Source organism: Leopardus geoffroyi, chromosome B3 (genome assembly GCF_018350155.1).
Source record: "Leopardus geoffroyi isolate Oge1 chromosome B3, O.geoffroyi_Oge1_pat1.0, whole genome shotgun sequence".
Taxonomy (NCBI): Eukaryota; Metazoa; Chordata; class Mammalia; order Carnivora; family Felidae; genus Leopardus; species Leopardus geoffroyi.
The window spans coordinates 5,717,204-5,745,067 of NC_059337.1; the positions used below are offsets into that span (position 1 = coordinate 5,717,204).

The 27,864-nt window shown below is 58.3% G+C and overlaps 1 protein-coding gene across 6 annotated transcripts in view; it reads right to left on the reverse strand.

Moving 5' to 3' along the window:
• Positions 1-1,224: 1,224 nt before the first annotated feature.
• The window catches only part of ZNF710 (zinc finger protein 710), a 70,488-nt gene continuing 43,848 nt past the window's right edge, over positions 1,225-27,864 (reverse strand). For 4 of the 6 annotated variants that reach the window (XM_045452344.1, XM_045452343.1, XM_045452342.1 and 1 more), the window contains exons 2-5: positions 13,136-14,624; positions 8,437-8,628; positions 7,795-7,969; positions 1,225-3,945 (exon numbers count right to left, since the gene is read on the reverse strand). In XM_045452344.1, coding sequence (XP_045308300.1) covers positions 3,779-3,945; positions 7,795-7,969; positions 8,437-8,628; positions 13,136-14,596 — 1,995 coding nt within the window. In that variant the 5' untranslated portion in view covers positions 14,597-14,624 and the 3' untranslated portion in view covers positions 1,225-3,778. Of the gene's footprint in view, positions 3,946-7,794; positions 7,970-8,436; positions 8,629-13,135; positions 15,040-18,995; positions 19,234-27,864 lie in introns of those variants that run through there. The other 2 variants (XM_045452341.1, XM_045452339.1) reach the window with 2 other exon arrangements.

Sequence of the window (27,864 nt, forward strand, 5' to 3'; positions counted from 1 at the left end):
CCGCGTCCCAGGCCTCCGTTCACAGGGGCCACGGTGAGGCGAGGGGACCGGGCAGCAGTGTGAGTGTCCTGAATTCTACAGGAGCCGCCCGGCCAGCCGCTGGGCCTGTGGTGTGCAGGCCTGAAATTACCACACACGATCCGGTTCCTATATGCTGATCTCCACTTGGGGATTGTTACCACTTCCTGGTAGATTCTGGCTGCATGGCCATGGATGCATTGATTTTTTTGCTTTGTTTTAACCTCCTAAAAACCTCGAGACCTCTTTATTTACCCTTTGCTTGGTCCTCAGAATGGGTTCCACACAGCGGCGGCTTCACGGCCCTCTGCACGGCTGCCTGGGGCTCGGGGCTGGGACTGTGAATGGAGGTCCCGTGTAGTCTAGGCCCCTCGGGTCCCTAACTTGGGTTCCTCCTCGCCATTCCTTGGCAAAACCAGAAGAGTAAGATGGAAAGTTGCAGTAAAGCAAAACAGATCCAACTTGAAGGGCTTTTTCATGCAGGGAATATATTCTACTTTTGGTAGATGCCCGGGGGGTGGGGCGGGGGGAAGACTTGTGCCATTTTCACCTGATCTGACAGATACTTGGCGACCCAAAGTCCATTTCCCCAGTTTCCAGGGTTGGGGGCGGGGGAGACTCTCATGGCTCTTGAAACTGGGCAGCTGGGACCTCGGTAGCTCGGAGATGGGTTCTAACCGCCCCTCACCCTGGTGGCCTCCGTGTATTCGAAGGACCGCGCGTCTGCAGTAATCATACTGAACTCCCAGGGCTGTGGGAAGAAAAGCTGGTGTGCTGGCTCTGCTTAAGGGCCCAACTCCTGGGGCAAAGCTCAAGGTTTCCGGCCCCTTCTTGCCCGTCAGTAGGAAGGGCTGGCAGCCTCGGAGGCGCAGTCTGGCGTCGTGAGCTGGCTTCTGTCCTGGTACCCTGTCGGTGGGTCAAGAGGAGAAGCGGCTTTTCTCTGCAAGTGGTGGGAATTCTGGGGCCTTGGCCGCAGCCCTCCTCTCTTGGGCTTGGAGCGGCTCCCCGTAGGCGCCTGGCCCTGCAGGTGGCCATTCCAATGCCAAGGATGGTCTGAAGGATGGTCTGCGTTTCTTCCCCCTCCTCGGAGAGCAAGCGATGGATGCCCTGCTGTGTGGGGCAGGGCAGCTTTGTTGGGAGTTCCTTCCGGGGGAGGGGTGAGGACCAAGTCCCCAAGAACCACGGGAAGAAGCACTCGCAGTCACCTCGCTAAAGAATATTCATTTATTTATAATTATTGCTAAGTAAACTTCTCTCTTAAACGGGAACATAAAAACACAGTAGGGCTTTGCACAAGTGGAATTTCTAAACAGTTGGTTCGTATACACGTCAAAATAAGTTAGAATGGAATTCGTCCAGGAGTTTCCAAGTCACCCAAGAGGCCGCACGCCTCTCTTGAGAGGTTGGGGAGGGGTGAGGACAGGAGCCTTGCCGAGACCACCCCCCAGCTCAAATTGTTTAAGTTGTGCTGTTTCCTTCTCTTAGCTTTGCCTGGGTCCAAGGCACAGGGCAGGGGGCGTTCAAGTATTGAACCTCGCAGAGGGCCGAGCTGATGGCGGGGCTGGGGGAGGAAAGGAGAGCCCCGCCCTGGGGGCCAGACCGTCTCCCTTGGGTTTCCAAGACCAAGGCCACTGCGCTGGCAGGAAAGAGGAGGAGGAGGAGGAGGAGGAGAAGGAGGAGGTACAGGGTTCTTTTTGGTACCAGGGGAGAAAGACATTGTGGGAAGAGGTAGTTTGCAGGGGGTGATGCTTCTGCTCAGCAGGAGAAAATGTCTTCTACAGTGACGGGGTCACTGCCACCTGAGGGTCATCATGGCGGGCACCTGGGGGGCTGGGGGGGGGCCTCGGGGTTCTGGAGGGGAAAAGGCTCCTTTGAGCCCCCAGTCCTCTCGTTTGTTGCCTCTTAGCATGAGCTTAAGCAGAGAAGGAAGGGGCACCTGGCTGCCTGATCCTGAGGCCACCTTGTCCTCCCCTCAGTCCTGATCACAGCCACCCTGAAGCCTGGCTTGGTCCTTCACCAAGGGTACAGCTTTGGGGGTAGTCAGCTGCATTTCAAACTGGTCTCCCCGACCCCACCCTGGCTGTTCCCCCTCCTTTCCTGGTTTCTGGGCCGAAGTTGGTGGCTTCACCTCCTTCGTGCCTTTGGGGACAGCCCTGCCTGCCCCCTCTCCACTGAGGCCTCAGGAGGCGAGTGGGCAGGAGTCCGGGTGCCCTAGCATTCCTGAATGTACTATTTCATGCCCTGGGCCTGTCTTCGGTTCCCGGGGCAGGAGCTGGCGCGGGGACAGCGGCGATGAGAGTAGGCAAGCAAGGGAGGGAGCTGTCGGCTGAGCAGAATCGAGCAGCCTTGGCCGCTGAGGTGGGTGGTGCAGAGCGAGTCACTGGCTGGAGAGGCCGGGCAGGGGCGGAGGGCCTGCCCAGCTCTGCGTCCTGCCTCTCGCCAGGGCCCGAGGCTCCCTGCCAGCCCCCCTCCGCGCCGGAGTCCTGCCTGGCGGGCCACCGGAGCTTGGGAGGCGTGAAGCGCTCACGGCACACCAGGGAGCTTCCATTTGGAAAAAGAAAATGATCTCCAGCAGAAAGAATAGGTGACAGAGTTGGAAAGGAAAAAAAATAATAAATTACCTTCAAAATACCCCTTTTGCTCAAAAATTTTTTTTTTCTCTATGGTCTTCATTTTCTTTTTAACTATGTTGTTCTTTCTGGGAACCTGTTGAGTCTTGGCTGTCCCCATCCTCAAAATGGATACTTGTTAATAATAAAATACTCCAGCCACCCCCCAGGTGGTCCTTGGCCTCCTCTGGGGACAGCCCCTCTCAGTTCCCGTGATCCCTTCGCTGTGCCCTGCCCCTCACTCGAGGGGGCCCCCATCTGTCTCAGTGTGTGCCCAGCGAAAGGCACATCCCAGCTTTGTTCACATCGGGGGACCCGGGTGCGGGGACCAGTTCAGCACAGAACCGGATGACATTTGTTGAAATCCACTTTAGGGACACCCACTTTTAAATGGCTGGAGGGGGGCCTTCTGGGGGTTGGCTGGAGCGGGCATTCGCCGGGGGCTGGGCTACACCCTGCTTTCCTAAGGCCAGGACCGGGGCGGCATGCATGCCTGGCTGGAGGAGAGCGCGGGAGGCACCAGGAGGTAGAAGGCAGAGGGCCCTGCCTGGCTGTTTATGGACAAGGTGGGGAAGGGGGGGGCTCTGGGGCCTGGGCTTTTGGCGGCCCAGGGGCTGGTGAGGGATCGGGGGGGCAGTGCTGACCAGCACAGGAGCTCAAACATCCCTAGAGGCAGGAGTTGGTCCAGAGGAGAAAAAGGCAAGACTCACGTTCTCTCTTCCTCCGGTGCCGGGACCCCAGGAGGAGCCGACAGGAAGCGCATCAAACCCCTCCCCACTGGCTGCTCCAGCTCGGCTGGGCCCCCCCGGAGAGACCCACGGACCCGTGCCCCTGTGACCTATCCCCCAACGGCCCTGATCAGCATTCCTCCCACCCTCCCACAGCAGCAGGCCAAGGAGACCCAGAGCTGGGCCTCCTGTGCTCTCCTTCCTCCCCCAGATGCCTGGGGCCTGGGCCTGGTTCACAGCTGAGGCCAGTAGTACGGTCTCCATTTGGTCTACGGGTCCCGAAGTGGTGCAAACGACTCCGTGGGAGGGGAGGGCTCGGGACAGCGGGGCAGTAGCTTTCTCAGCCGCGGGAGGTGCGCCCGCGGCACGTGGGTCTCCCCCCGCGTCCCAAGCCCTCCTCGCCCTGTGGGCGCCCGGCTTGTGCTATAGCACGTTGTAGTAGGCCATCTCCTTCATGGCCTGCTCGGTGAGGACGCTGGCCTCGGTGCTGCTGTGCACGCCAGCGTACGTATAGGCGTTCTCGAAGTCTTCCGTCTCCTGCTGGCTGTCGAGCTCCGAGGGGTCCGTGCCCGTCAGCTCCATCATGGGGTCTGCAAGAGAGGCGCGCGTGAGGCCCGGATGCCGCCTCGTGGGAAGAGCCAGGCCCTTCTACACGGAGGCAGAGGACCTTCCTACGGGATTTCCTAGTCCTTGCTTCCAGAGGATTCTCAGCTGCCTCCCTTCCTGCACGGAGAGGCCCCCAGGCTCCCTGTGGCTTCTCACCTGGGTCACCAGACCTGAGCCCTAAAGTTGTGTGGGTGGGTGCAGGGCTGGCCTTGAACTTTTCTTTGTCGTGCCTCTCTTGCCCCTCCTAGGGGTCCTCTGCAGGATCTCTTGGCCACATGCAGGCCTGCTGCTCTCTGTCATGTTTCTGCAACACCACTCGCTTAGCACGAACTGCACGCGTGGTACTTCTCACGAATACTCCCAGCAACCCCGTGTAGGAGGTCAAAAGGAAGTTCAGAGAGGTTAATCAACTTGCCAAAGGGCACCCAGCAAAAGCACTGTTGTTTTAATTTTGTTTGTTTATTTTTGAGCGAGCGAGAGAGACCGAATGCGAGCGGGGGAGGGGCAGAGACAGAGGGAGACGCAGAATTGGAAGCAGGCTCCAGGCTCCAAGCTGTCAGCACAGAGCCCGACGCGGGGCTCGAACTCACAAACCGTGAGATCATGACCTGAGCCGGAGTCAGATGCTTAACCGACTGAGCCATCCAGGTGCCCCGAAAGCACTGTTGTTTTGATCCACTGTTCTGCTCTGCCTCAAATGGCAGGAGGGAGGCTGCGCCTCGGTACCCCAGGTACAACAATCAAAAATGTCTCCAGACTCAGCCAAATGTCGGCAGACTCACCCCCGGTGGAGAACCAATGGTGTGAGGGTAACCTCACCCCTTACCGACGAGCGGTTCAGGAATGAATTCAGGCCAGTGAATCACGAGGAAAGGCCTGTGTGTGAAATCTCTGAAGTCACCCAATTCTCACTGGTTTCCTAGAGCAAAAGGGAAGAGGCTCTTACTCTCCCCACTGGTTGTGCACAAGGAAGCACACTGCCCTGACGACTGTTGGCAGCCATCTTGTGACCATGAGGAAAATCACAGCTAATGCCTCAAACAGACGGAGGGAGCCTCCCCGCCCCGTGTCATTATTATGGGGCCGAATCAGCCAGCTCTGAAGAAGGCCAGCCTGAGTGTGCGTGTGTGTACGTGCACCCAGAGCTTCTGACACACTGTGAGTCTTCCTGACTGTCAAGCCTGAGCTTCTCAGATCAAGGTTATACGCGAGAGGCAGGCTGGCTTGGGTCCCAGCCATTCCAGTGTCAATCACCTTACTCCCTGGTGCAGCCAGCAAGAAAGCCGTCCTGCACATTCCTGGTGACTGACCTCACGGGACAGAGCCTGTGCCTTCACCATCCCCTGGGGTCAAGGTGTGCAGAGACCTGTTTCCAACGGGAAGAGTTCTTCTCCGCTCCCTCCCGGTAGGTTAGATGCATGGCAGGTCTGCGGGGGGCAGGGGCTCTCAAACTCTACCGCACGGAGAATTATCTCAAGTGCTTTAAAGTGCTGGCACACCTGGGTGGCTCAGTCGATTGAGCGTCTGACTTCGGCTCAGGTCATGATCTCATAGTTGGTCAGTTCGAGCCCCGCATCGGGCTCTGTGCGGCCATCTCGGAGCCCGGAGCCTCCTTCAGATTCTGTGTCTCCCTCTGTCTCTCTGCCTCTCCCTTGCTTGTTCTCTCTCTCTCATAAATAAATAAACATTAAAAAAAACCCAGCCTATAAAGTGCCTTAAAGTGCCGATCCTAGGCCGTATGCCAGATCAATTACATCTGAATCTCTGGGGTTGCGACTCCGGCATCAGCATTTAAAAAATTCCCCGGGTGTTTCCAATGTGCAGCCAAGTTTGAGTGCCAGTCCTTTTAGAGTCTAGATCGAAAGTTCTCAAAGGGAGGTCCCTGATCAGCAGCCTCGGTATCCCCTGAGAACTTGCTGGAAATGCAAATTCTGCAGCATGACCCAGACGTACAAATGCAGACACGCTGGGGGTGGAGCCCAGCCAGGTGTTTTAACAAGCTTCCAAGCGTTTCCAGTGAATACTAATGTCTGAAACCACCACCCTAGCTCCTTGCTTCTGAAACCCCACCGTGCAAACAAACCGCCCTGAGATCTTTTTGGAAATGCAGATTCTGACTCAGCAGATCTGGGGTAGGGCTGAGTCTGCAGTTCTAGCGAGATCCCAGGTGATGCCCACCCGTATTGTTGGTTCTCGTGGCACACTTTGCGTAGGAAGGGGCTACAGAGGGCACCGGTCTGCAGCCAACAGGGTTTCATCCTCGCCCCCAAGAACAGAAAACTGAGGACGCCTGTTTCTGCCAGAAAACCCAGGCCACTCCCTGGTTAGCTGCTGCAAAACCGAATCGGGATTATTGCAGGCACCCCCCAGCATCTGACGGACTGCTCGTGAGTTAAGTCCGGGCAAGTCAACTCACCCCTTCTTGTCCAGGCATGTTCCCGGCTACCTTGTCTCAGAAGGTGCACCAGAGAGTCAAATAGCTCCTGACCGTACAAGGAACCTCCCTGAAGCGCCATCTCTTGCTTCCGGTAGAATGTCTAAGGTGCCTCCTCCCCTCAGTAAGGCCCGAGAGACTAGTGTTTTCCACTACTGACAAGTGTTGAGGGGAGAGGCTATCACTAACCTTACGGATGTGACAACAAAGAGCCTATGAAACCACCCAGCGCAGGGGTGAGGCCCCTGACCTGAGTACGTGGGCTACGTTCTCTTTGGCAAGCACTACAGGAGTGTGATGGATCGCATTACACTCTTTGCCTTGGCTGCTGGGATGCTCAGAGCTCCCCAGGGATGTGCACTGACCCTCCCGTGGTACATCTGGAATTGTGACCTCACCTGGCTTCCCTCATCTTTCCAGCGGCTATTTTCCCTTTTGTTAATTTCTTCCCCCTCCATTTATTTTATTTTTTAAAAAAAAATTTTTTTTTTTCAACATTTATTTATTTTGGGGACAGAGAGAGACAGAGCATGAATGGGGGAGGGGCAGAGAGAGAGGGAGACACAGAATCGGAAACAGGCTCCAGGCTCTGAGCCATCAGCCCAGAGCCTGACGCGGGGCTCGAACTCACGGACCGCGAGATCGCGACCTGGCTGAAGTCGGACGCTTAACCGACTGCGCCACCCAGGCGCCCCACTGCGCCACCCAGGCGCCCCCCCCTCCATTTATTTTAAATGTCATCTTCTAGTCGTCAACATAAAAGGGTCTGTCACCTCCTGTGTGTTGTGATCTTGCATGAGCTATCTAACAGCTCTGTCCTCCAGTCCCTGCATCTCAAAAATGCGGATAATAACAGAGCCAACCTCACCGTGAGGACCATGTGAGTTAATAAAGGCCTGGCACGCAGTTCGCACTCGATCAATATTACTTATTATTTTGGGGGTGCCTGGGTGACTCAGTCGGTTAAGCGTCCGACTTCGGCTCAGGTCACGATCTCACGGTTCGTGGGTTCGAGCCCCGCGTCGGGCTCTGTGCTGACAGCTAGCTCAGAGCCTGGAGGCTGTCTTTGGATTCTGTGTCTCCCTCTCTCTCTCTCTGTCCCTCCCGTGCTTGCTCTTTCTCTCTCTCAAAAATAAATTAAACATAAAAAAAAATAAAGGTGATTTATTTGTATTTATTATTGTTTATGTGGGCCCACTCAAGTCCTCTGAAGAATACATAAATATCCCATCATTATCACCGTGACGACCTTCCAGGCTGCCTCCTCCCTAGACCTGAGCGCATCCCAGTGAGGTCTCTGGCCTGGCCGGCCTCCCCACGCCCCTAACCGGCCAGGAGGCTCCTGAGTGTGCCGTGACAGCGCTGCTCCCGCTCCGTCCGCTGCGCGTGGCCCACCCACCTTGGCTGTCCAGGCCGATGTCCATGACGCCATGCTTGACCTTCATGTGCCGGCTCAGGTTGCCCTTGAGGTTAAACTTGCTGGAGCAGTAGGGGCACTTGAAGGGCTTGCTGCCCGCGTGCAGGTGCATGTGGCCCAGCAGGTTGTACATGCGGTTGAAGGACTTCCCACACACCTGGAACACGCCGACTCCTGAGCCCTCGGGGAGCCCGCCGTCCCCGACCCCCCTGCCCGCTCCCGCCTCCCCGGCGCAGCCGGAGTCCCCATCGCTATGCACGGCACTCACTCTGTGACCCCAGGGGCCTGTGAGACAGAGTGGAAGCCGCTCCTTGCTGGTCACTGTACCACCCTCCCTGAGCTGCGGTTCCCAGAAGCCCAGGGCCCGGCCCTCCGACCACACAGAGTCCCACGCCTGGGCTCTTTCCCTGGGGCTGTGCGGGGACCTTCACCCTCTCCCCAGCTTTGACAAAAATACAACCGCAGCAGCTTGTAGGCTCTGAACCCTGGCATTTTCACCCCAAGCTGGGCTCCCCCTGCTCGTGCCGGCCAGGCCAGCTCTGAGTGGGTCTCAGCTGCGGCGGTCGTGCCGACTCTGGGCCGCCCGCGGGGACATCCCGCCTTGGGGCCCCGACAGCCTGGTACCTTGCATTTGAATGGCTTCACAGGCGAGTGTACAATCATGTGCGTCTTGAGGGTCTGCTTCTGCACGAAGGTCTTGAAGCAGATGTGGCACTGGTAGGGCCGGACGCTGGTATGGATCAGCATGTGTCGCTTCATGTTTGCCTGCAGGGTGAACTCCCGGCCGCACACCTCGCACTTGAACTCCTTCACGCCCTGGCGGGGGGGTGGGGAGGAAGGGGTGATGGTCAGGGCCACACGACGGGCACAGCCTCCGGAAGTGTGTGTGTGTGTGTGGACCATAGTGTCTGAGTGAAATGACTTCCTGGGGGTGTTCTGAACAGGGACCATGTGTTTAAAGTGGGGGAATGTTGGGGCAGGGCCACTTACTCCAGGAAGTCCTCCAGTCATAGGCAGAGACTGGCTGGGCCTCATGGTTCCTGCCCACACACCCGCTGTCTCCCGCTCACCTTGGCAGGTGTACCTGTAGGTTTGCACCAGCACTCCAAGGCGAATGTGTTCATTCATTCATTCGTTCATTTCATTCATTCATTCATTCATTCATCCAGCAACTATTCCCTGGGCACCTGCTACAAGCCAGCATCACACACGCCAGGCACCAGGGACCTGTGGCCAAGAAGGCAGCCGTAGCCTGGTGGACTGTCCTCAGGTCAAGAGCATGTGTATGCGTCTTCCCCCTCAGTCCCATCATTCAGTGGTCTTTCTGGTTCACGGACCCCTTTGAGAATATGATTAAAAGCACGGACGCTCCAGGCAAAATGACACTCGAATCTGAGTACAAGAGTTCCCAAACCTCTGGAGCCCATCCACTTGACCCCATGAGAGTTCTGCAAGCTTCCCTGGTGATAAGAACCACCTGAAGTTCTCGTTACCCATACAGCCTCTCAGGAGTTTGGGACGCTCGGCCCCAGGAGACAAAAATTCCAGGGGAGAACCCTCTGGTTTGACTGTCAACATGGTCTTCCGTGGTCTGGAGGTGACCCCCAGTGCGGGACAGGGTGCTGTGGTCACAGGGGGTCTGATGTCTTGTCTGGGGAGGAAAGGACAAAAGTTGGGGGCTCATCTCTTTGCTGAGTCAGTAACTTAGAAGATCCCCAGTAGGACAGACACATGTCTGTGGTCACAGCTGCTGTCCCAAGTGCTTAACTGGGACAAAGTTTCGTATCATAATGTAACGGTGCCTGTGTCTCTTTCTTTTAGCAGATGGGGACACGTCATTTCGTGGGTATGCTTGCCGGACACGCTGAAGAGGTGTCTGACCACCAGGGGGCCCTGCCCCGGGCCGCCTCCCGCCCAAGGGCATGTTGCACACGTTGTGCAAATTCACGCCCATGACAGAGCTATGTGCGATTTTCTTAGCCTTTGATTCTTGTTTTCAGTTTTGCTTCACAGTATTATTTCTCTTTGGACGCTCTGCAGACTTGTGGGGGGTTTTCGGTAGAGGAGAAAGACGGTACGAACGGGGCACGAGTGCGGATCACTCTCACCCTCACCCCTGCTCTGCTTTTAAGGCTGAGCTCAGACTCAGCTTCAGGGTCCTTCTTAACACGACACTTCCGCAGCTCTACCAGCTGACTGGGGGGGAACAGCTGCCATAAAACCCTACAAATCATCTCTGCGCCGGTAGAAAACGTTCCCGGGGCAGGGAAGGCCTGACAGGCCCTCACTCCCGCACTCATTGCCGTGTGCACAGGAGAGGCGAGGACACAGGCTGGCCCCGGAGTGTCCCTAAGGCTGCCACGAGGGAAGGTGGGAGCTGTGCGCACACTCAGCGTCAAAGCGTGAAGCTGGTCGGATCTGGGGTAGAAACGATGGGGCAGCCTCAGCGCCAGAGAGGGGCTGGGGGACCCGAGAGGCCTCGTTCCGTCTGCCTGGACAGAAGGACCTCTGGGAGGGGGGGCAGTGGCTGAAGGGACGGGAAGGGCGGCAGGGGACAATGGGTCAAAGTTACGTCTAAGGGACATAGTGGAGCAGGACAGTGTGTTTCATCTTCTAGCCCCACAAACCGCTCTGCCTCGTTTGGCCATACTGGACTTCTCCGTAACAAGTATTTCCCCTTACATCTGCTCTCTTTTCAAACGAAATGTATTTTGGGGCACCTGGGTGGCTCCGTCGGTTAAGCGTCTGACTCTTGGTTTCAGCTCAGGTTATGATCTCACGGTTTCACGGGCTTGAGTCCCGCTCAGGGGGGCCACGTAGGGCGGCTCAAAGCCACACTCTGGGGGCCAAGCCTCCGGCTCAGGAAGCATGATGCTAGGTTCTGGGGCCAGGTCTGGGAAGGGGTGGGGGTGGTCTCAGCTCTGGCTGAGAGTGGAGCCTGCTTGGGATTCTGTCTCACTTTCTCTCTGCCCCTCCCCCACTCACGCTGTCTCTGTTGCTCTCAAAATAAATAAACTAAGAAAGAAAGAAAGAAAGGAAGAAAGAAAGGAAGGAAGGAAGGAAGGAAGGAAGGAAGGAAGGAAGGAAGAAAGAGAAAGAAAGAAAGAAAGAAAGAAAGAAAGAAAGAAAGAAAGAAAGAAAGAAAGAGAAAGAAAGAAAGAAAGAAAGAAAGAAAGAAAGAAAGAAAGAAAGAAAGAAAATTAAACTTTTCCTAAAGGGAAGGCACAGGTTTTGATACACTTTTGTAATTACAAGGAGAAAGGAAACCCTCTGTATTTCTGTCATGTCCGTTGCCTTGGGGCCTCCTGGCCTCTACCCTCCAGTCTAAAATAGGAAGGAAGGGCAGGCTGCTTCAGTGATTCTCCAACTGTGTTCCCCGGGGCCTGCAGGGGTTCCCCAAATATTGCATTCAAAAATTTTTATTTTATTTTTTAAAAACGTTTATTTATCTTAATTTTTTTAACGTCTATTTATTTTTGAGAGAGGGAGCAGGTGAGAGTGGGGGAGGGGCGGAGAGAGGGAGGCAGAGGCTCTGAAGCAGGCTCCAGGCTGTGGGCACAGAGTACCCCCGGGGGGTTTTCCACAAACCCGGGGATCATGACCTGAGCTAAAATCAAGAGGTGGATGCTTAACTGACTGAGCCACTCAGGCGCTCCCAAAAATGTTTATTTTTGAGAGAGAGAGAGAGAGAGAGAGCGAGCATTAGCAGGGGAGGCGCAGAGAGAGAGGGACAGAGGATCTGAAGCGGGCTCCACGCTGACAGCAGAGAGCCCAATTCTGGGCTCCAACCTGTGAACCATGAGACCATGCCCCGAGCCAAAGCTGGCTGCTCAGCGGACTGAGCCACCCAGGTGCCCCTCACTCAAAACTTTACAAAGTAAGTTTTGCTATTAAAAAACTCCCTAATTTCAATTGTATTTTTTCTAATACTCATCCAAATAAACACGTAACTACAAACATAAGAAAAGTTCATCTGCGTACCATCTATATTAGCGCCTAGATGATCTCAAGCACGATTTTGTAAGCACTGGGTGGAAGACCTACAGGAGGGACCTCAGATCTGGGGCAGGGCCCTTGGGAAGGGCCCTGGGGGGGTGAGGGGTCCCGGGAAGGAGAGGGGAGGGGCCCTCCGAGGGAGGGGATGGGTCCTGGAGGGTAAGGGGGGAGGCGCCCTGGGGGTGAGAGGGGCGGGGCCCTGGGAGGGTGGAGGAGGGACCCTAGGGGAAAGGAGGGAGGCGCCCTGGGGGAGAGGGGCGGGGCCCTGAGAGGGTGGGGGAGGGGTCCTGGAGGGTAAGGGGGGAGGCGCCCTGCAGGGGAGAGGGGCGGGGCCCTGGGAGGGTGGAGGAGGGACCCTAGGGGAAAGGGGGGAGGTGCCCTGGGGGAGAGGGGCGGGGCCCTGAGAGGGTGGGGGAGGGGTCCTGGAGGGTAAGGGGGGAGGCGCCCTGGGGGAGAGGGGCGGGGCCCTGAGAGGGTGGGGGAGGGGCCCTGGAGGGCAAGGGGGGAGGCGCCCTGGGGGTGAGAGGGGCGGAGCCCTGGGAGGGTGGAGGAGGGACCCTAGGGGAAAGGGGGGAGGCGCCCTGGGGGAGAGGGGCGGGGCCCTGGGAGGGTGGAGGAGGAACCCTAGGGAAAGGGGGGAGGTGCCCTGGGGGAGAGGGGCGGGGCCCTGGGAGGGTGGGGGAGGGGTCCTGGAGGGTAAGGGGGGAGGCGCCCTGGGGGAGAGGGGCGGGGCCCTGAGAGGGTGGGGGAGGGGTCCTGGAGGGTAAGGGGGGAGGCGCCCTGGGGGTGAGAGGGGCGGGGCCCTGGGAGGGTGGAGGAGGGACCCTAGGGGAAAGGGGGGAGGCGCCCTGGGGGAGAGGGGCGGGGCCCTGGGAGGGTGGAGGAGGGACCCTAGGGGAAAGGGGGGAGGTGCCCTGGGGGAGAGGGGCGGGGCCCTGGGAGGGTGGGGGAGGGGTCCTGGAGGGTAAGGGGGGAGGCGCCCTGGGGGAGAGGGGCGGGGCCCTGAGAGGGTGGGGGAGGGGTCCTGGAGGGCAAGGGGGGAGGCGCCCTGGGGGTGAGAGGGGCGGGGCCCTGGGAGGGTGGAGGAGGGACCCTAGGGGAAAGGGGGGAGGCGCCCTGGGGGAGAGGGGCGGGGCCCTGGGAGGGTGGAGGAGGGACCCTAGGGGACAGGGGGGAGGCGCCCTGGGGGAGAGGGGCAGGGCCCTGGGAGGGTGGGGGAGGGGTCCTGGAGGGTAAGGGGGGAGGCGCCCTGCGGGGGAGAGGGGCGGGGCTTCGGGCGGCGAGGGGGCGGGGCCCCGGGGGGAGGCGCCAGCCGGGCCGGCCCTACCTTGTGGGTGAGGGAGTGCTGCTTGAGGTGGTGGATCTGGCTGAACTCCATGCCGCACTCCGTGCACACGAAGGGCCGCACGTTCTGGTGCTTGAGCATGTGGTTCTGCAGCTGGCTGCGGTAGTGGAAGGACTTGTCGCACTCGAGGCACTGGTAGAGGGTGGGGCCCTGGTGGGAGGCCAGGTGGCGCTTGAGCTGGGTCAGGGTGGAGAAGTCCAGGCCGCACTCGACGCAGACGTGGCAGCGGCCGCTCTCGTGCTTCACTTCGTGGGCCTTGAGCTCGCTGGGGTAGGCGAAGCCGCGGCCGCAGAAGTGGCAGCTGTACGGCTTGACCTCGGAGTGCAGCAGCATGTGGCGCTTGAGGTGGCTGGTCTGCGTGAAGGCCTTCTGGCACACCTGGCACTTGTGGGGCCGGGTGCCCTGGTGCGTCAGCAGGTGCGTCTGCAGGTGGCTGGGCTGCTTGAAGAGCTTGCTGCAGTGCGGGCACGAGTGCGGCTTGATGCCGTTGTGACCCAGGATGTGCGTCACCAGGTTGTACTTGGACGTGTAGGACTTCTCGCACATGCGGCACTGCCAGCGCTTCTGGCGGTCACCCGCCTCCACCAGGTAGGAGTCGTCGATCTGCACGTTGATGTCCAGCCGGTCCAGCTGGGCCTTCTTGTGGCGCTCCACCGTCGAGCCCGCCGAGTCGGCCTCGAACTCGCCCGCCTCCTGCCACACGAAGCCCTGCTCCGGCTTCACGGGCTCCGGGGATTCCATGGTGGGGGCCTCGGGGTCGCTCAGGGGGGCCAGGTGGGGCGGCTCGAAGCCACACTCCACGGGCAGGGCCTCCGGCCCCGGCAGCGCCATGCCGGCTTCGGAGAAGCCGTCCCGGGCCGGGTCTGGGAAGTGGGGGTCGTAGGGGGCCGCGTCCAGCTCCGGCCTCGGGGCTCGGGGCAGGTGCCGCAGCGTCCGGGGCTTGCGGCTGAAGGCGCTGAGGTCGATCATCTTGACGGCGCTGCTCTGCACCAGGGGCTCGCAGCCGCCACTGGCCGCCTCGGCAGGGGCCTCCCCTGGGCCTGCATCCTTGTCGTCACCAGGCACAGACACCTCGTAGACCTCCTGCTCCTCCTCCTCCTCCACCTTCTCGAACTTGACCTTGGGCACCAGCCGCACAGGCGGTCGCGTCTTCCGCCGGGTGTGCTTCTCGAAGGCCGCCTCCACCTCCAGCACCTCCTCTTCCGCCGGCTCCTCCAGGGCCCGCCCGTTGCAGGCCAGCTGGTAGATGTCGGGGCCCGGGGGCCCGGGCTCCCCAATGGCCGTCCCGGACAGCTCGGGCCCCAGGTCCGGGTAGAAGGCTTCGGCGCTTATGGTGGCTCCAAAGAGCTCATTTTCCGAGACCAGGCCCAGCACGGCGGCCTGAGCCAAGGACAGCACCACCACGGCATCCGTCTGTGTCCCTGAGTCCATGAAGCCCTCCATCCCGTGGCGGCTGGCTAGGAGGGCATCGCTGAGGGAAGAGAAGGGAACGTTAATGCCGCACACACACCACGCAGACACGCATTCGCGAGCGCTTGGCCGATCGGGGGTGTGTCTGTCCCTGACGTCTTTCTCCTCCTGCCCTGGGAACAGGACACACTTGTAATTACCGGGAGCAATGACACCCTCCGCATATCTGACCATCTTCTCCATCTCCCTGTGGGATCCTGGGTAAGCCCTGCCCCCTTGTTGGCCTCGGTCTTCCCACCTGCCACAGGAGGGTTGAATTGCCTCGGCGGTTCTTAAAGTAGGTTCCCCACAAGGTCTTTCCAAGAGCAGCTCAAAAATCGGATTCAAAATCGCAGAAAGTAAAGTTCTATTTTAAAGTTTATTTATCTTGGGAGAGAGCAAGAGAAGGGGAGGGGCAGAGAGAAGAGAGAGAGAATCCCAAGCAGGCGAGGGCCTGGCTCCCACCTACGGTGAGATCATGACCTGAGGGTTATCAAGATTCTGACGCTTAACTGAGCCACCCAGGGGCCCTCCTCTATTTTAAAAATCAATTTTGGAAAACCCATCTCCCTACATGTAATAGATACCTCATTCCAACACATTCTGTAGCTCCACTGGCTTTGTTGCCAAGGCAATTAATTTCGCACAGACCCTCAGACTGTACAGTGAGGTGTTAAACAGCTGTCACCATTTGTAATGGCTTGACCATATGAGTGAGGTGCTTTGGTTAAAAAGAAAGAAAGAAAGAAAAAATAAATAAGGAGCCGAGGTCGATCTGTCTTTCAAGCCTGATGCTCTAAGACTGTGTCTGTCACAACAGGTTACTGTTCTGGATTAGCTAAGTATAATACATTCAGATTTCCAAATGTATGCCAATTAAAAATACAGCTCTTGGGGTGCCTGGGTGGCTCCGTCGGTTAAGCGTTGGACTTGGGGTCAGGTCATGATCTCGCGGTTCAGGGGTTTGAGCCCCAAATGGGGTTCTGTGCTGTGCAGAGCCTGGAGACAGTTTCAGATGCTGTGTCTCCCTCCCTCTCTGCTCCTCCCCCCACTCGCCCTCTGTCTCAAAAATAAATAGACATTAAAAAAAATTTTTTTTTAAATACAGCTTTTATCTGATTTGTACAACTGGAACCTCATGTGAGATCTGATTTGAAGGAAGGGCCTCGTGATGGCTAACCTGTTTGAGAGAAGGTCTGAGGAGCCAGCTCCCAGGTTCCCAGGCACACTCTCTGACCTACCAGGTTCTTTCACAGAAGCCAAGGCACCCACCTGCCCGGTCCAGACCCCGGGTGCACTGGCCTTCCTAGGGGCGGAGTAGCCGGCCTCGCACAGGGTCCTCGCACCCGCACCCGTGCTGAGCACCCAGCCCCTCCCGCCGGCCTCCCAGGCTTTCCTCAAATTCCACCTGTTCCTGGGACTTCCCGGCCCTCCCCGCCCACCCTGGCGCCCTCTCCGGGCCTCCCCGGGACCAGGATGTGTGCCCCGGATGTGGGAGGGCACGGTTAGAACGCCCACCCCGCTCAGCGCCTGCTCCAGGCGAAGGGGAAAGACATTCCTGGGGTGGCTCCCGCCTGCCTTGCCTGGTCTGGTCTCAGGGTCACGGTCAGGCGCATGGCGCGGGCTGCGGCCTTTCCTCAGGAAGCCGGCTCCGAGCCTGGTGTCTCCCTCCCCCCACAGGCCGGTGCAGCTTCCCCTTCCTGAAGCGGGCTAAAAATAAAATACCCCAGACAGGAATTTAGCTTCCTTGAAACAGACGCTACAGATTAAACTATTAATCTTCAAGGAAGGCTCTCGTGGAAGGGGTCAGATGAACAGAACCTGACACGGGGTTCAGGGTCCACCTGGAACAGGCTGGAGGGGCTACACCTGATTCCGCCCACCCCCACTTCCCCTGCTGGAAAGAGCACGGAAATGGAGGTCAGGCAGCTCGGCCCCAAGTCCTAGCTCTGTCACTTACAAGTGACAAGAGTCACTCTGAGGAGAGTCACTTCAAAGTCACCTCTGCACCTCAGTTTCCCCATCTAAAAAATGGGAATGGAAACACCTACCCCTGCGAGGAAGGATTGCAAGGGCCCAGGTCATAACTCGGTGAAGGGGGATTAGTTAATTATAAAGCCCTCACCAAATGTACACAATTAACTTCGTTATTTGCCCAGACCTCTGGAAGAAGATTTTCCTGCTGGTAAGGCCACAGAGCCCAGAGATTTCTCCATTCCAGGGCCCCAAATTCTGCCAAGGTTGGGGTGTTTCTGGGACAAGAACTCATTCATTCTAGGAACTAAGAACTCATTCATTTTCTAGCGCGACCCAAAAACTTTGCTGAATCCCTGCTATGGGTTGGGCCTTGCGCTCAGACATTCGAGGGAGGCGAGGCAGGGTCCTGCCCTCAAGGAGTCCTCAGAGGAGACCACTGTGCCCCCTAGGGCCACCCGGTGGGGCAGTATCCTTGCCTCTGCTCTCAGTGGCCAGTGTGACACAGCTCCAGGTGACAGCCTTCACGCCCCGTTGTGGGTTTGAGCGAACCACAAACGCAGCAATTCTAGACTTCCCTGAAGTCAGGGCCAGCAGCGGGAGGAACCCATCCCCAGCAGCGGAGCCTACGCTAGGTTTGGAGTTCAAATTCGCATTTTGCCCTTTTCTCGCTGGGGCAGATCCCACAGTGTCCCGAGCCTCAGATTCATTTCTGTGGAGGGGACGCAGTGCCTGGCCGTGGGGTGGTAAGGACAGGTGGGGACGTCAGTGCAAATGTTCGTTCCCTCGGGGCGCCCGGGCGGCTCAGTCGCTTGAGTGTCTGACTCTTGGTTTCGGCTCAGGTCGCGAACCCGGAGTCACGGGCTCGAGCCCTGTGTTGGGCTCCGTGCTGGTGGCAAAGAGCCTGCTTGGGATCCTCTCTCCTGCTCTCTCTGCCCCTCCCCTGCCTGCACTTGCCCACATGCTCTCTCTCAGAATAAATACACTTAAAAAATAATTTAAAAAAAATGTTAGTTTTCTCTTTGTCTTCCTCTCCTCAACCCCAAAGCTGGCACCCTCCCTGCCTGGCAACCTCAAGGGACCTGGGGAGCGGGAGCAAAGAAATCCTCACTCTGGCGGCAGAGGAGCCGTGGGCAGCCGGAGCTCAGGTCTGGTGTGGTCCCCCCCCCCCCCCCCGAGGGGCGGGTCACCGTACAGGTGACCATCCTGTTAGGAGTGACCTTTAAGACTGAAAGGGGCCACTCCTAAGGATCACCCCAGCCCCCGACCAGGCAGGCGTCCCCTTCCCGGGGGAGCAGGCAGGCAGTTTTGACTTTGGGGCTGGACTCCAGGTTTCTGTGACGGGAGCCCATGCCTGGGTGGAAAAGGGGACCTGCTCAGGGGTCTGTGCCCACGCGGGGCGGGACGCAGAGGGGCCAACGAGCCACAAATGTGGGCAAAAGGGCTACAGGTCTGGCTTTGCTGAGCGCTCAGAAGGTCCCAGGTGAGTCCTTTAATCCGAAAAACCACCCTTATGGGGAGTGGGGGTGGGGGTCGCGTGCACCCCGTTTCACAGCCCAGGAACCCTGCGCCTAAGTCACATGCTTAGCGTCCTGTCGGGGCACAGCTGGGTCTGCGGGCAGGCCTGTGGGCCCTCCAGCCCGGCCCCATCCGGGTCCGGCGCGCCCAGCTCGGTTCCTTTGCCTGTGCACCCTGGCAGGTGGCGTCAGGGGGTGTGGGCCCAGCCGCAGCTCCCAGGTGCTGCCCTGGGGGTCCTCAGGTCCCGGGGAGACAGCAGGTGCTCATGGGCCCTGGGCAAACTGCGACTGGGAAGCCTCGGGGCTATTCCTGTCTGGCTGCTCCGGGGTCCCCTCTAGGGCGGCCTGGGGCCCCTACGGGTCTGCACCCCGACAGCACTTCCTCCTGGAGTCCGCACGAGCCCCGTGCCCACCTGGCCTGGCCGACCCCTGCCTTCCACGTACACGGGACAGACACTTGCCTGAGCAGAACACATACCACCCTGCGCATGCGCGTGCGGGTTGCGCAGGGGCCCCGTGTGCGGAGACAGAGGCCCCGAGAAAGGAGACAGACGGAATCTGATCCCCCTGCATTTCACCTGCGTGTTCCGTCCGCCACACAGAGAAACGGGTAGTTGGGCAGGCGGGGGCTCTGCAACCCAGTGTCACTACTTCTCCTCCAACTGGGCCACCTTTTAGGTCTCCCCTCCGCACACACTGGCTCCGGCCCTTGTGTTTAGGCCCCAGCTTGAGGCTACCCAGGGCGGGAGCAGAGCCTGCCAGGTGGGCACCACCTGGGAGCCAGGCACCTCCCCCAGCCCAGGCCCCTTTTGTCATCTGCCTGGAGCCCCCTGGTGGCGCTCCCCTCTCAGGGCAAGGCCTTTGCCCCACCACTGGTGCCGGGGCTCAGAACAAAAGCTCACCAGTGTCCAAGAGAGAGGGGAACTGGGACCTTCGTGGGCTCTCCACAGCCTGCTAGGAGGAGAGGGGCATCCATCCGGGCAGGATGGAGTTCAGCCTCCTGCCAGGGTACCCTTGGTTCCCCAGGGTGCAGAGAAAGGACATGGCTCCGGCAGGGAACCGGAGGGGAGGGAATAGCTTAAACCCTGGAGCTGGGAGTGGGGGGAAGGGAGGCCACAGCAGAAGTGGGGAGGCTGAGGAGGTGAGCGGGGAGAGAAAGGGGGAGGGAAGAGTGAGAGAGGGAGACTTGGGGAGAGGGGAAGAGGGGGAGGGAGAGAGGGAGAGATGGAGAGAGGGAAGGAGGGGAAGGGAGAGAGGGGGAGGGGGGAGGGACGAGGAAGTGGGGGGAAAGGGGAGGGAGAGGCTGTGGAGGTCAAGAAACAAAAGCAGAGGAAGGAGAGGGAAGGAGCAGTCCTATTTCCCAGGGCGCCAGCCCCGCCCCCCCCCAGGGCCCCAAGCCACACCCCTGAGGCCCAGCAGGAGGCCTTCCCCAGCCAGACAGGGACCCACGCCCCCCACCCCCCCAGAGTGCTGTCCCTGCTGTCCCTTCACCTACTGCGTACTACAATGGTCCCTATAAACACGGACACTCTTGTCAAATGCATTAATGAGGGACTTGCTGTGTGACCCCGGACAAGTCACCTGACCGCACAGGGTCTTGGTTTCCTCATCTGTCAAAAGGGCACAAGTGGCTTGTTGGAACCTTGAGCATGGGGTAATCCTTGGCCTACCTGCCCGTCGCCCAGCATCACCGCTGCATTTCTTCTCCCCACACTGCTCTGACAGCACCTCTCCTGTCAGGGAGTCCCCCGCCCTGTGCACATTCCCCTCTGAGAGCAGGAGAGGGCTGGGGCACTTGGGGTGGCCACTGTCCTCAAAACACAGACTGTGGGGCGGAGTTCGGGTGGAAGATGTGGGAGGCCTGGACTGGCTTGGGGCTGCTGGGATAGGAGCCTCTGTGAAGGAAGTGACCACCGGCGTATTCTCGGACTAAATTCTACCACCGGGACATCGTCTCAAAATCCGACTGCCGACATAGGAATACCCTGGGCCTTCTGCCATCCCAGCCTTGGGATGTCCCCACGCGCCCACGATCAGTTCACTTTGATGACCGACCGCCCGTGGAGGGTCTAGTAGGTGTCAGGACCTGTGCCCTGACCCGGGCTCCACAGAGCTCTGGGCTTCTGCTGGGAGGGCGAGTTTACCCCCTGACCCCTTCATGTTGGCCTTGAATCACCAGGTGGCCCAGAGGCAAAGTCTCCAGTCCTGCCATGGAACCACTGACCCAGCTACAGCTACTGGGGACCCACAAGGTGCTGGGTACCAGTCTCGGTTGTAGGGATACTGTCAACAGCAAAATGGAAGTTCCCGCCCGCAAGGAGCTGCCCTGGGCGGGCTCTCTGGGTTGGGGGGTGCAGCCCTGGGGGTGGGGCCCTGGGGAGACAGTTTGGGGGGCCAGTAGAGAACAGAGGATGGTCTCACTCCTCCATCGGGCATTCCCACCCCATGGCATCTGGCTCCGGCTTCTCTTTCTGCCCCTGTCACCAGCTGTACTGCTGGGGCTCTACGTGCGTCTGGGCCCCTGGGTCCAGAGAGGCTGAGCCTGGCGTGTGCGCGACAGGTGGCTTCTCCGGGGAGGAGAGAGGGCGGTCCCAGGTGTAAGCACTCATGGACTTCAACTTGTGGCAAAACCGCCCTCCATTTCCCCGGCCGTCTCCCTCACTGAAGACTTAAAGGTAAATCCGCTCACGTCCCCAGAAAGGAAGAGGAAGCAGAAGCCAGAGCTGGAGTCTTGTGCAAACCTCGGGGCTCCTTGCCACAGTCTCACTTCTGCCAGCCCCGGGCCTCACTGGACTCAGCAGCGCGAGGCCCGCAACGAGGGAGCAGACGGGGGGGGTTGGGGTGCGGCGGCCAAGGGGGAAGTGTGTGAGTCTCCCTTTGTCTCAGCTTCCCCTTTTCTCCGTGGACAGATTTGCTGAGCCCGCCTCCAGGAGTCAGAGTGGCTGGGCCACCAACACAGTGCCACCGACCCACAAACCACACTGTACAGCGTGCCCGACCACTTCTTTTTACAGATGAGGAAAGGGAGGCCCGGGGAAGGGACTGGTCCAAGGTCACACAGTGAGAGGGCAAGGCAAAGACAGGTTGTGGCCCCAAGCCCACCCTCAGCCATGTGGCCTATAGGATAAAGTCCTCGTGCCTTAGCTGAGTGCTCGGTGCTGTCCCCAGCCAGGCTCTGCCTGACCCTCCACCAAATCTTCCCGTATGTCTGCGGTGTGCATATGCACAAACACCTGTTTCCTACCTCAGGGCTTTTGCACAGGCTGACCCCTCTGCCAGGCCTGCCCTTCCCCTGCACTGAGTGAAACCCCCCTCATCCTTTAAGGTTCATCGCAGGCACCGCCTCCGGGGAAGCATTCCTCAGCCTGTGGGGCAGGGCGAGGGCCTCTTCCACAGCCGGAGACCCTCAGGTTAATTTCACTGTACATTTGGCCAGGCCGCGGTGCCCCGCTGTTTGGTCAAACGCCCATCTAGATGTTGCAGGGAACTATCCTGTGGGTATGATTAACATCGTACAACCAGTTTACTTTAGGCAAAGCGGACTGCCCTCCCTAATGGGGGCAGGTCTCATCCGGTCAGCTGAAGCCTTACGAGAACATCGGAGGTTTCCCAGAGAAGAAGGAATTCTGCCTCAAGACGGAATCCTGGAAATCCTGCCCAAGTTTCCAGCTTGCCAGTCTGCCCTGCAGATTTCGGACTTGCCAGCCCCCACAATTGGGTGAGCCAATTCCTTAAAATAAATCCCTCTCTCTCTTTGTGCGTGTGTGTGTGTATGTATATATATATATATATATATCTCCTACTGGTTCTGTTTCTCTGGAAAAGTCTATACGATCACGCTGATTCATAACTGTATGTTTATGATCATCTCCCCTACCAGACAGCCCACCCAGAGGACAGTGACGGTGGGGGAACACAGTGGGCCCAGTGGGGGAGAGTGCTGACAGAAAGACACCGGGGTAGGCAGGCCGGGAGGAAAGAGCCCACGGTCACTGAGGGCTCTGGAATGAACGAATGAAGGAATGAGTGGGACCTGGGTGAAACCCTTGCCAGAGTTCCACAGATGCTTTGCTTTTCTCTGCCCCCCTTTACCTGCCTCAACCTCAGGACAATCCTGCCTCTTCCACGGGGGAGGGGCCTCCAGGCTGCAGAGAGGAGGCCTTGCTCAGAGTCCCCAGGGGTTCAGGCCCAGGAGCTCTGAGTTATTCTTACCTGGGACACCCTCGCAGGCAGGACAGTTCCTCCCGCAGACCTGTGGCAGCAAGGCCTGGTCTGAAAGCCCTTCCCTGTTTGGCCTCCCACGCCTGGGGGCACCCAGACGCACCCACCTTGGGAGCCACACCTCTGCTTTACAAGCTGAGGGCTGAGGAGGGCCTGGCTGCCCTAGAGTGGCCACTGTGTGAGGCCCCCTCCTCCAGGGAGGCCACGGGGATCCCTAAATTCAAGAAAACAAGGGATGGAGCCCCTGTGGCAAGAGGGACAACCTTGGGCCCACTGTATCTGTGTGACCTCTCTGCCTCAAACTCTCCCAAGGGCAAACATCCTGCTTTCACAGGGTCCAAAGGCATTGTTTGATTAAGAGTGCCGGTGCCCGGGCCTTGGGTATCTGGGAATGGGGCCCAGGGAGCTATTTTTTTTTTAAGTTTGTTTGTTTGTTTATTTATGTATTTATTATTGTTACATTTTTTTTTAGAGAGAGAGAGAGATACAGTGTGAGCTGGGGAGGGGCAGAGAGAGAGGGAGACACAGAATCTGAAACACACCCCAGCTTCCGAGCTGTCAGCACAGAGCCCGACGCGGGGCTCGAACCCACGAACCGCGAGATCACGACCTGGGCCGAAGTCGGATGCTTAACCGACTGAGCCATCCAGGAGCCCCGATTTATCTATTTTTAATAATTGCTACACCCAACGTGGGGCTCGAACTCATGACCCAGAGATGTCGCAGGCTCTTCTGACTGAGCCAGCCAGGCGCCCACCCTACCTTACTTATATGTAGAATTTAAGAAACACAACAAAGGGGGCAAAGGAAAAACAGAGAGAGAGACAGAAACCAAGAAACAGGCTTCACGCTAGAGAACACACTGCGGGCCACCAGAGGGGAGGAGGATGGGAGGGATGGGGAAACGGGATGGGGACTAAGGGGGGCACTTGTGATGGGCGCGGGTGATGTATGGAGGTGTTGAATCACTGTATCGTGCACCTGAAACTAACCTAACACTGTATGTTAACTGTACTGGAATTAAAACAGAGTACTCTACCTTCCTGAAGCTGTGACAAACCATCCCACGTGGGCTTCTTCCTCCCCCTCCCCTGTGGGCAGCTGCCTCACTCCCAGCCTGGGCTACCCCACACAGGCAGTTCACGCAGGAGCTGGACCCACACCTTGGCCTGCTCCTCCCGTGCCCCAGATGGACTTAGGCGAAACGGGTTCCTCTTCTGGAAACAGGGCTAGGCACCAAGCCTCACAGCCTCACCCTCAGGAGCAGACGTACAAGGAACTCACGAAGACATGCCATTAGATGGAGTCAGGCCAGGACACGAGGGGGCAGAGATCCTGAGCAAGACTGGGGTATGGTGAGTGGGGGCTGGGGAGGAGAAGGAGGCTCCCCTCCAGAGGAGCGAGGCCCTGGTCAGAGATGGACTGAGGCACCTTCGGGAGGGCCCGGGGAGCCCTGGTCGCTGGATGGGGCCAGCCCCTGCTTCTAGCCTGGGGAATCCCCGCCGACAGTCAACCCCCTTTGTCCTGAGGGAAGGCAGGTGGGTCTCTGATCCTTATAAAACGAGCCTAAATACTAACCGGGCATCCGATGCACAAATTATGGGGGCAAATGCCAGGCCGCCTGCAGAGCTGCCCACAGGACACAGGGAAGCTTCCCCTTGATGCCAGTATGGGAATGATATGGTGTCTTTGATCTGAAGTCACCAGGCCCCCAGAAGCCGTGGGCCTTGCGTCCTCCTGGCTGACACCCCACCGGCTCCCTGGCCAGATGCGTCTGTTTCTTTACCACAAAGCAGGAAAGATGGGTTCTCCCACAGCAGAACAGTGGTTCTGCCGACGGCCCTTGGCCTCGGCCACTTGGGCTGTGTACCCTCAATGCTGGCTTTGGAATCTTCATTGGCAAGGCTGGAAGGAACTTTGTGGACCCTCTTGTCCAATGCCATCGTTTAGAGATGTGGGAACTGGGGCCCCAAGCCCCCACCCCACAACGGACCCTGATTCCTGATACGTTTCTGTCCCACCACATCAAACATGGTGGCCACTCGTGCTCAGGCTCCCCCGCCAGGGCGTCTGCCTTCCGTTGTCTGGTGGCGGTGAGGGTGGGCACGGTGGGACTGGGCAGCAAGGGATTCCCACCATTCAACCAGCCTGCAGGAAGCGTCCTGAGCTCTCAAGAGTTCGGCCTCACGGCTGCCTCTTGACCTTCAACGCTAAAACAATCCTGGCTTCTCACCTTGCCGAGAACCCCAGGCATTTCCACTGCTCCCACAATCAAGAGCAAACACCTCACCCAAGGGCTTAGAAGAACTTGCATGATTGGTCTCTGCCCCTGTGGCAACTTTACAGCGAGCGGCAAGTCCCCTTACTTATCACCCTTCAGACACAAGGCCTTTTTTCCATTTTCTTTAACACACTTGCCTGAACACGCCTTTTCGCATGCTGTTCCCCGCGCCTGGAATGCTCTTCCCGATTTTTCACCTTTCAGCTCGCAGACCTTCCGCGGGAAGCCTTCCCTGACTCCCTCCGTGTCCCCAATCAGGTCTGCAGCCCCAACTTCTAAGAAGTTATATGTTGAATACTCTCCCTTTCTCTTCCTGGACCTTATTACAATTTTTAATGATATACTGATTTATACAGCTGTTGGCTTACTATCTGGAACTCCAGTTAGATGACAGACTACAAAGGTGGGGCAGGGAGCTTGTCTCTGTACCCCCCCCACCCCCCTCCCCGCTCTGCACTCCCATTATCTGCTGTAGGTGTACCTATAGAATAAAGGTTGTCCTTTTGAGAACACCCATATTCAAATGCAAAGAAAAATAGAGGTCCCTTGCTGAGCCCCAGGTGGAACCACCCTCCTCCCCTGAGCCTTGACTTCCTTCCTTGAGCTTCAGGACCACCGTCTGTTCCCCGGGGAAGGGACAGCTGGCCTCATGTTTCCAGAAGACTCCATGTCTTTCCTCTGATCCCTGAAGCAAAAAGCACATGTTGCCCTCCAAACAACTACACTACGCTGGGCCCAAAGATCACCAGCTTCACGTAACAGGGGAAAACAAACGAACAAAGAGAAGAATCACAGCTGAAGGAACGGGCATTTACTGGGCCTGAACTTCGTCACACACAATTTCTAGGCTTCCCGGTGGCCCTCCGGGGTTGGGAGGACCGTTTCTGTTTTACAGTTGTGGAAACTGAGGCTTGGAGAGAGGCAGGCCCCTGCAGGGTGGGGGCAGCCGACTCCAGCTGGGTCTCCCCAGGGCCCAGGCCAGCCCTGGGCAGGGATGAGCTTTCTGGGGCATGTGTTTTTCCCCTGCCAGCCTCAGTTTCTCCTCCAGGGCCTAATTCAGCCCTGGGAGCCCCTCGTGGCTTTCCTTCCTCCTCACCAGGCCCCGCCCTCACTGAGACCTCAGCTTTCTCCATCCCGTCTTCCTCTCCCTCCATCCCTCCCCTCCTCCTGTTTCCGTGGCAACCTGATCCTCCGCTGCTCTGCCACTTGGTCCCGCGCTCCCATCTCGTTCTTTCCTCTTTCATCTCTCCCCTGAGCACGGGGTAAGGTCCAAATGCCCCCCTGTCCTCTGCCTCTGGCCTCTCACCCCCTTTTTGCCATGCTTTTACCTCCTTCAACGTTCTCTTGTCATCTCAGGGCAACGTTTATTTACCTCTTGCTTAAGAAAAAGGAAAAAAGAAAAAGGAAGGAAGAAAGGAGGGAAGAGAAACCCCGTTTCGCCAGCAGCCCTGGCCTCTCCATTCAGTCCCAGCCACCGTTCTCTTTCTTCGGTAGCCCCCAGACGCAGACACAGACGCGGACACCTCCTAGAATGGGCCCCCTGCCTGCCACCACGCAGGCTCCTTTCTGGCCTCACCCGCGGAAGGGAGGAGGCAAAGGCACAACTCAGGGGGGACAGCTGTGAGGGGCCCAGGTGAGGGCTCACTGGGGGCAGGCACTCCAGGGGGCTGGGGGAGACGCCAGAGGCCTCCCCCCCCCCCCCCCCCCCGCCGATGAAGCAAGGGCAGGACCTAGAGTGCAGGATAAGCCAGGTCCAGGTCCAGAATCCCTCCTCAGTGCAGCCCAGGGACCACCCCGCCCCCCTCGGCACACGGCAGGGGGGATGCCCAACGTACCAGGCCCTCCCCCTCCAAACAGGATGCTGGAGTCATTCATTTGTCAAGATTCACTCTTCACCATAATCTTAAATTGCCTCTGAGATAAGGAAGTGTCCACTCTTGTAACCAGGTCTGCCCAGGGAGATGGGCATTTTAATTTTCACTTTACAGATGGGCAAACCGACGCTCTCGGGAGGGCTGTTACTTGTCCAAATCACACAGCCAGTAAGAGGTAAAGGGGGGCTTTGAATGGATTATAATCATGTTTTCCCCCTTTTAACGTCCCTTCTTCCCATGTTCCCAGGAGGGGCAGGTCAGGCCGCCCCCTGGCCCAGCCCCCCTGACCTTCTTTCTACATTTCTGTGTTTAATCTGGAGTGATCAGAAATGACAGGAGAAACAAAGAGATTTACCACAGAAATTACAAGCAAGCCGATTATCACTGTGGCCCCAGCGTCTCAAAGCGACAGACAGAATAGACGGGCTGGTGGAAAATGGTATTACTCCCCTGTGAGACGAGCGTCACATGGAGAAAAAGAGGTCCTGGGTCTTTGGGAGCCCCGCAGGCTTGTGAGCGTCTATGGGAGCTGTGACCAGTTCCTGGGCCAGGGCACTAGTCCTGGTATCGGTCCCCTAAGCCCTGGGACCAAGCTGCGGGAGCAGGTCCCGGCGGCGGCCTACCCTATGGGCTGCAGCTGGCCGGGCCTGGTCACAGAGGTGTCAGTGACACAACTCAGCTCCTCCGCCCAGAGGCTGGCTTAGCACCTCAGGAACCCCACGAGCAAGGCCTAAGGAGGAAGACATAGGAAGGGAAGGACAGGTTTCGGCTCTGCAGAGGACCAGGGGTGAGGAACCTGGCTCTCAGTCCGGCAGGTCTGGCTTGCACCCCTGTCTCTGCCACTTATGAGCTGCATGGCCTGGGGCAATTTCCTGGTGAGCTGGAGTAGGCGTACGGACAGGATCTAGCACGTACCGAGGTTCTTCCTTCAGGTCAGGCTTGTCCCGGATGAGATCGTGTGTAGAAAGCATGGAATCCTGACAACAGAACCCGCTTTACAGAGGAGGAAACCCCGGGCACAGAGAAGTCGAGCCACCTGTGCAAAGTCCCCAGATACGCCCCAGAAAGCTGGAGTTTGGGTTTCCGCTCTTGGGTCTCACTCAAATGCTCGTGCTTTTAAGGTCAAGGAGATCAGGGAGGTCGAATTTGACAACACGGCTGGGGCACAGGAAGGAGTCAGTGTCTAGGAGCTCTCATTCTTATTCTTTCTATCCCCATCCACTCTGTTGGGGCCAGGCCAGTGCCGGGTGCCGGGGGGACCCAGAGATCCCCACTCTCCGGGATCTCCCGATTTGGTGAGAAAGACAAGACGAAGAACTACGGAACAGTAGAGCAAAGCAGCAGACAGGAAATAAGCAGTAATGTGCGGGGCACCACAAAAGGGACGGAGCTACT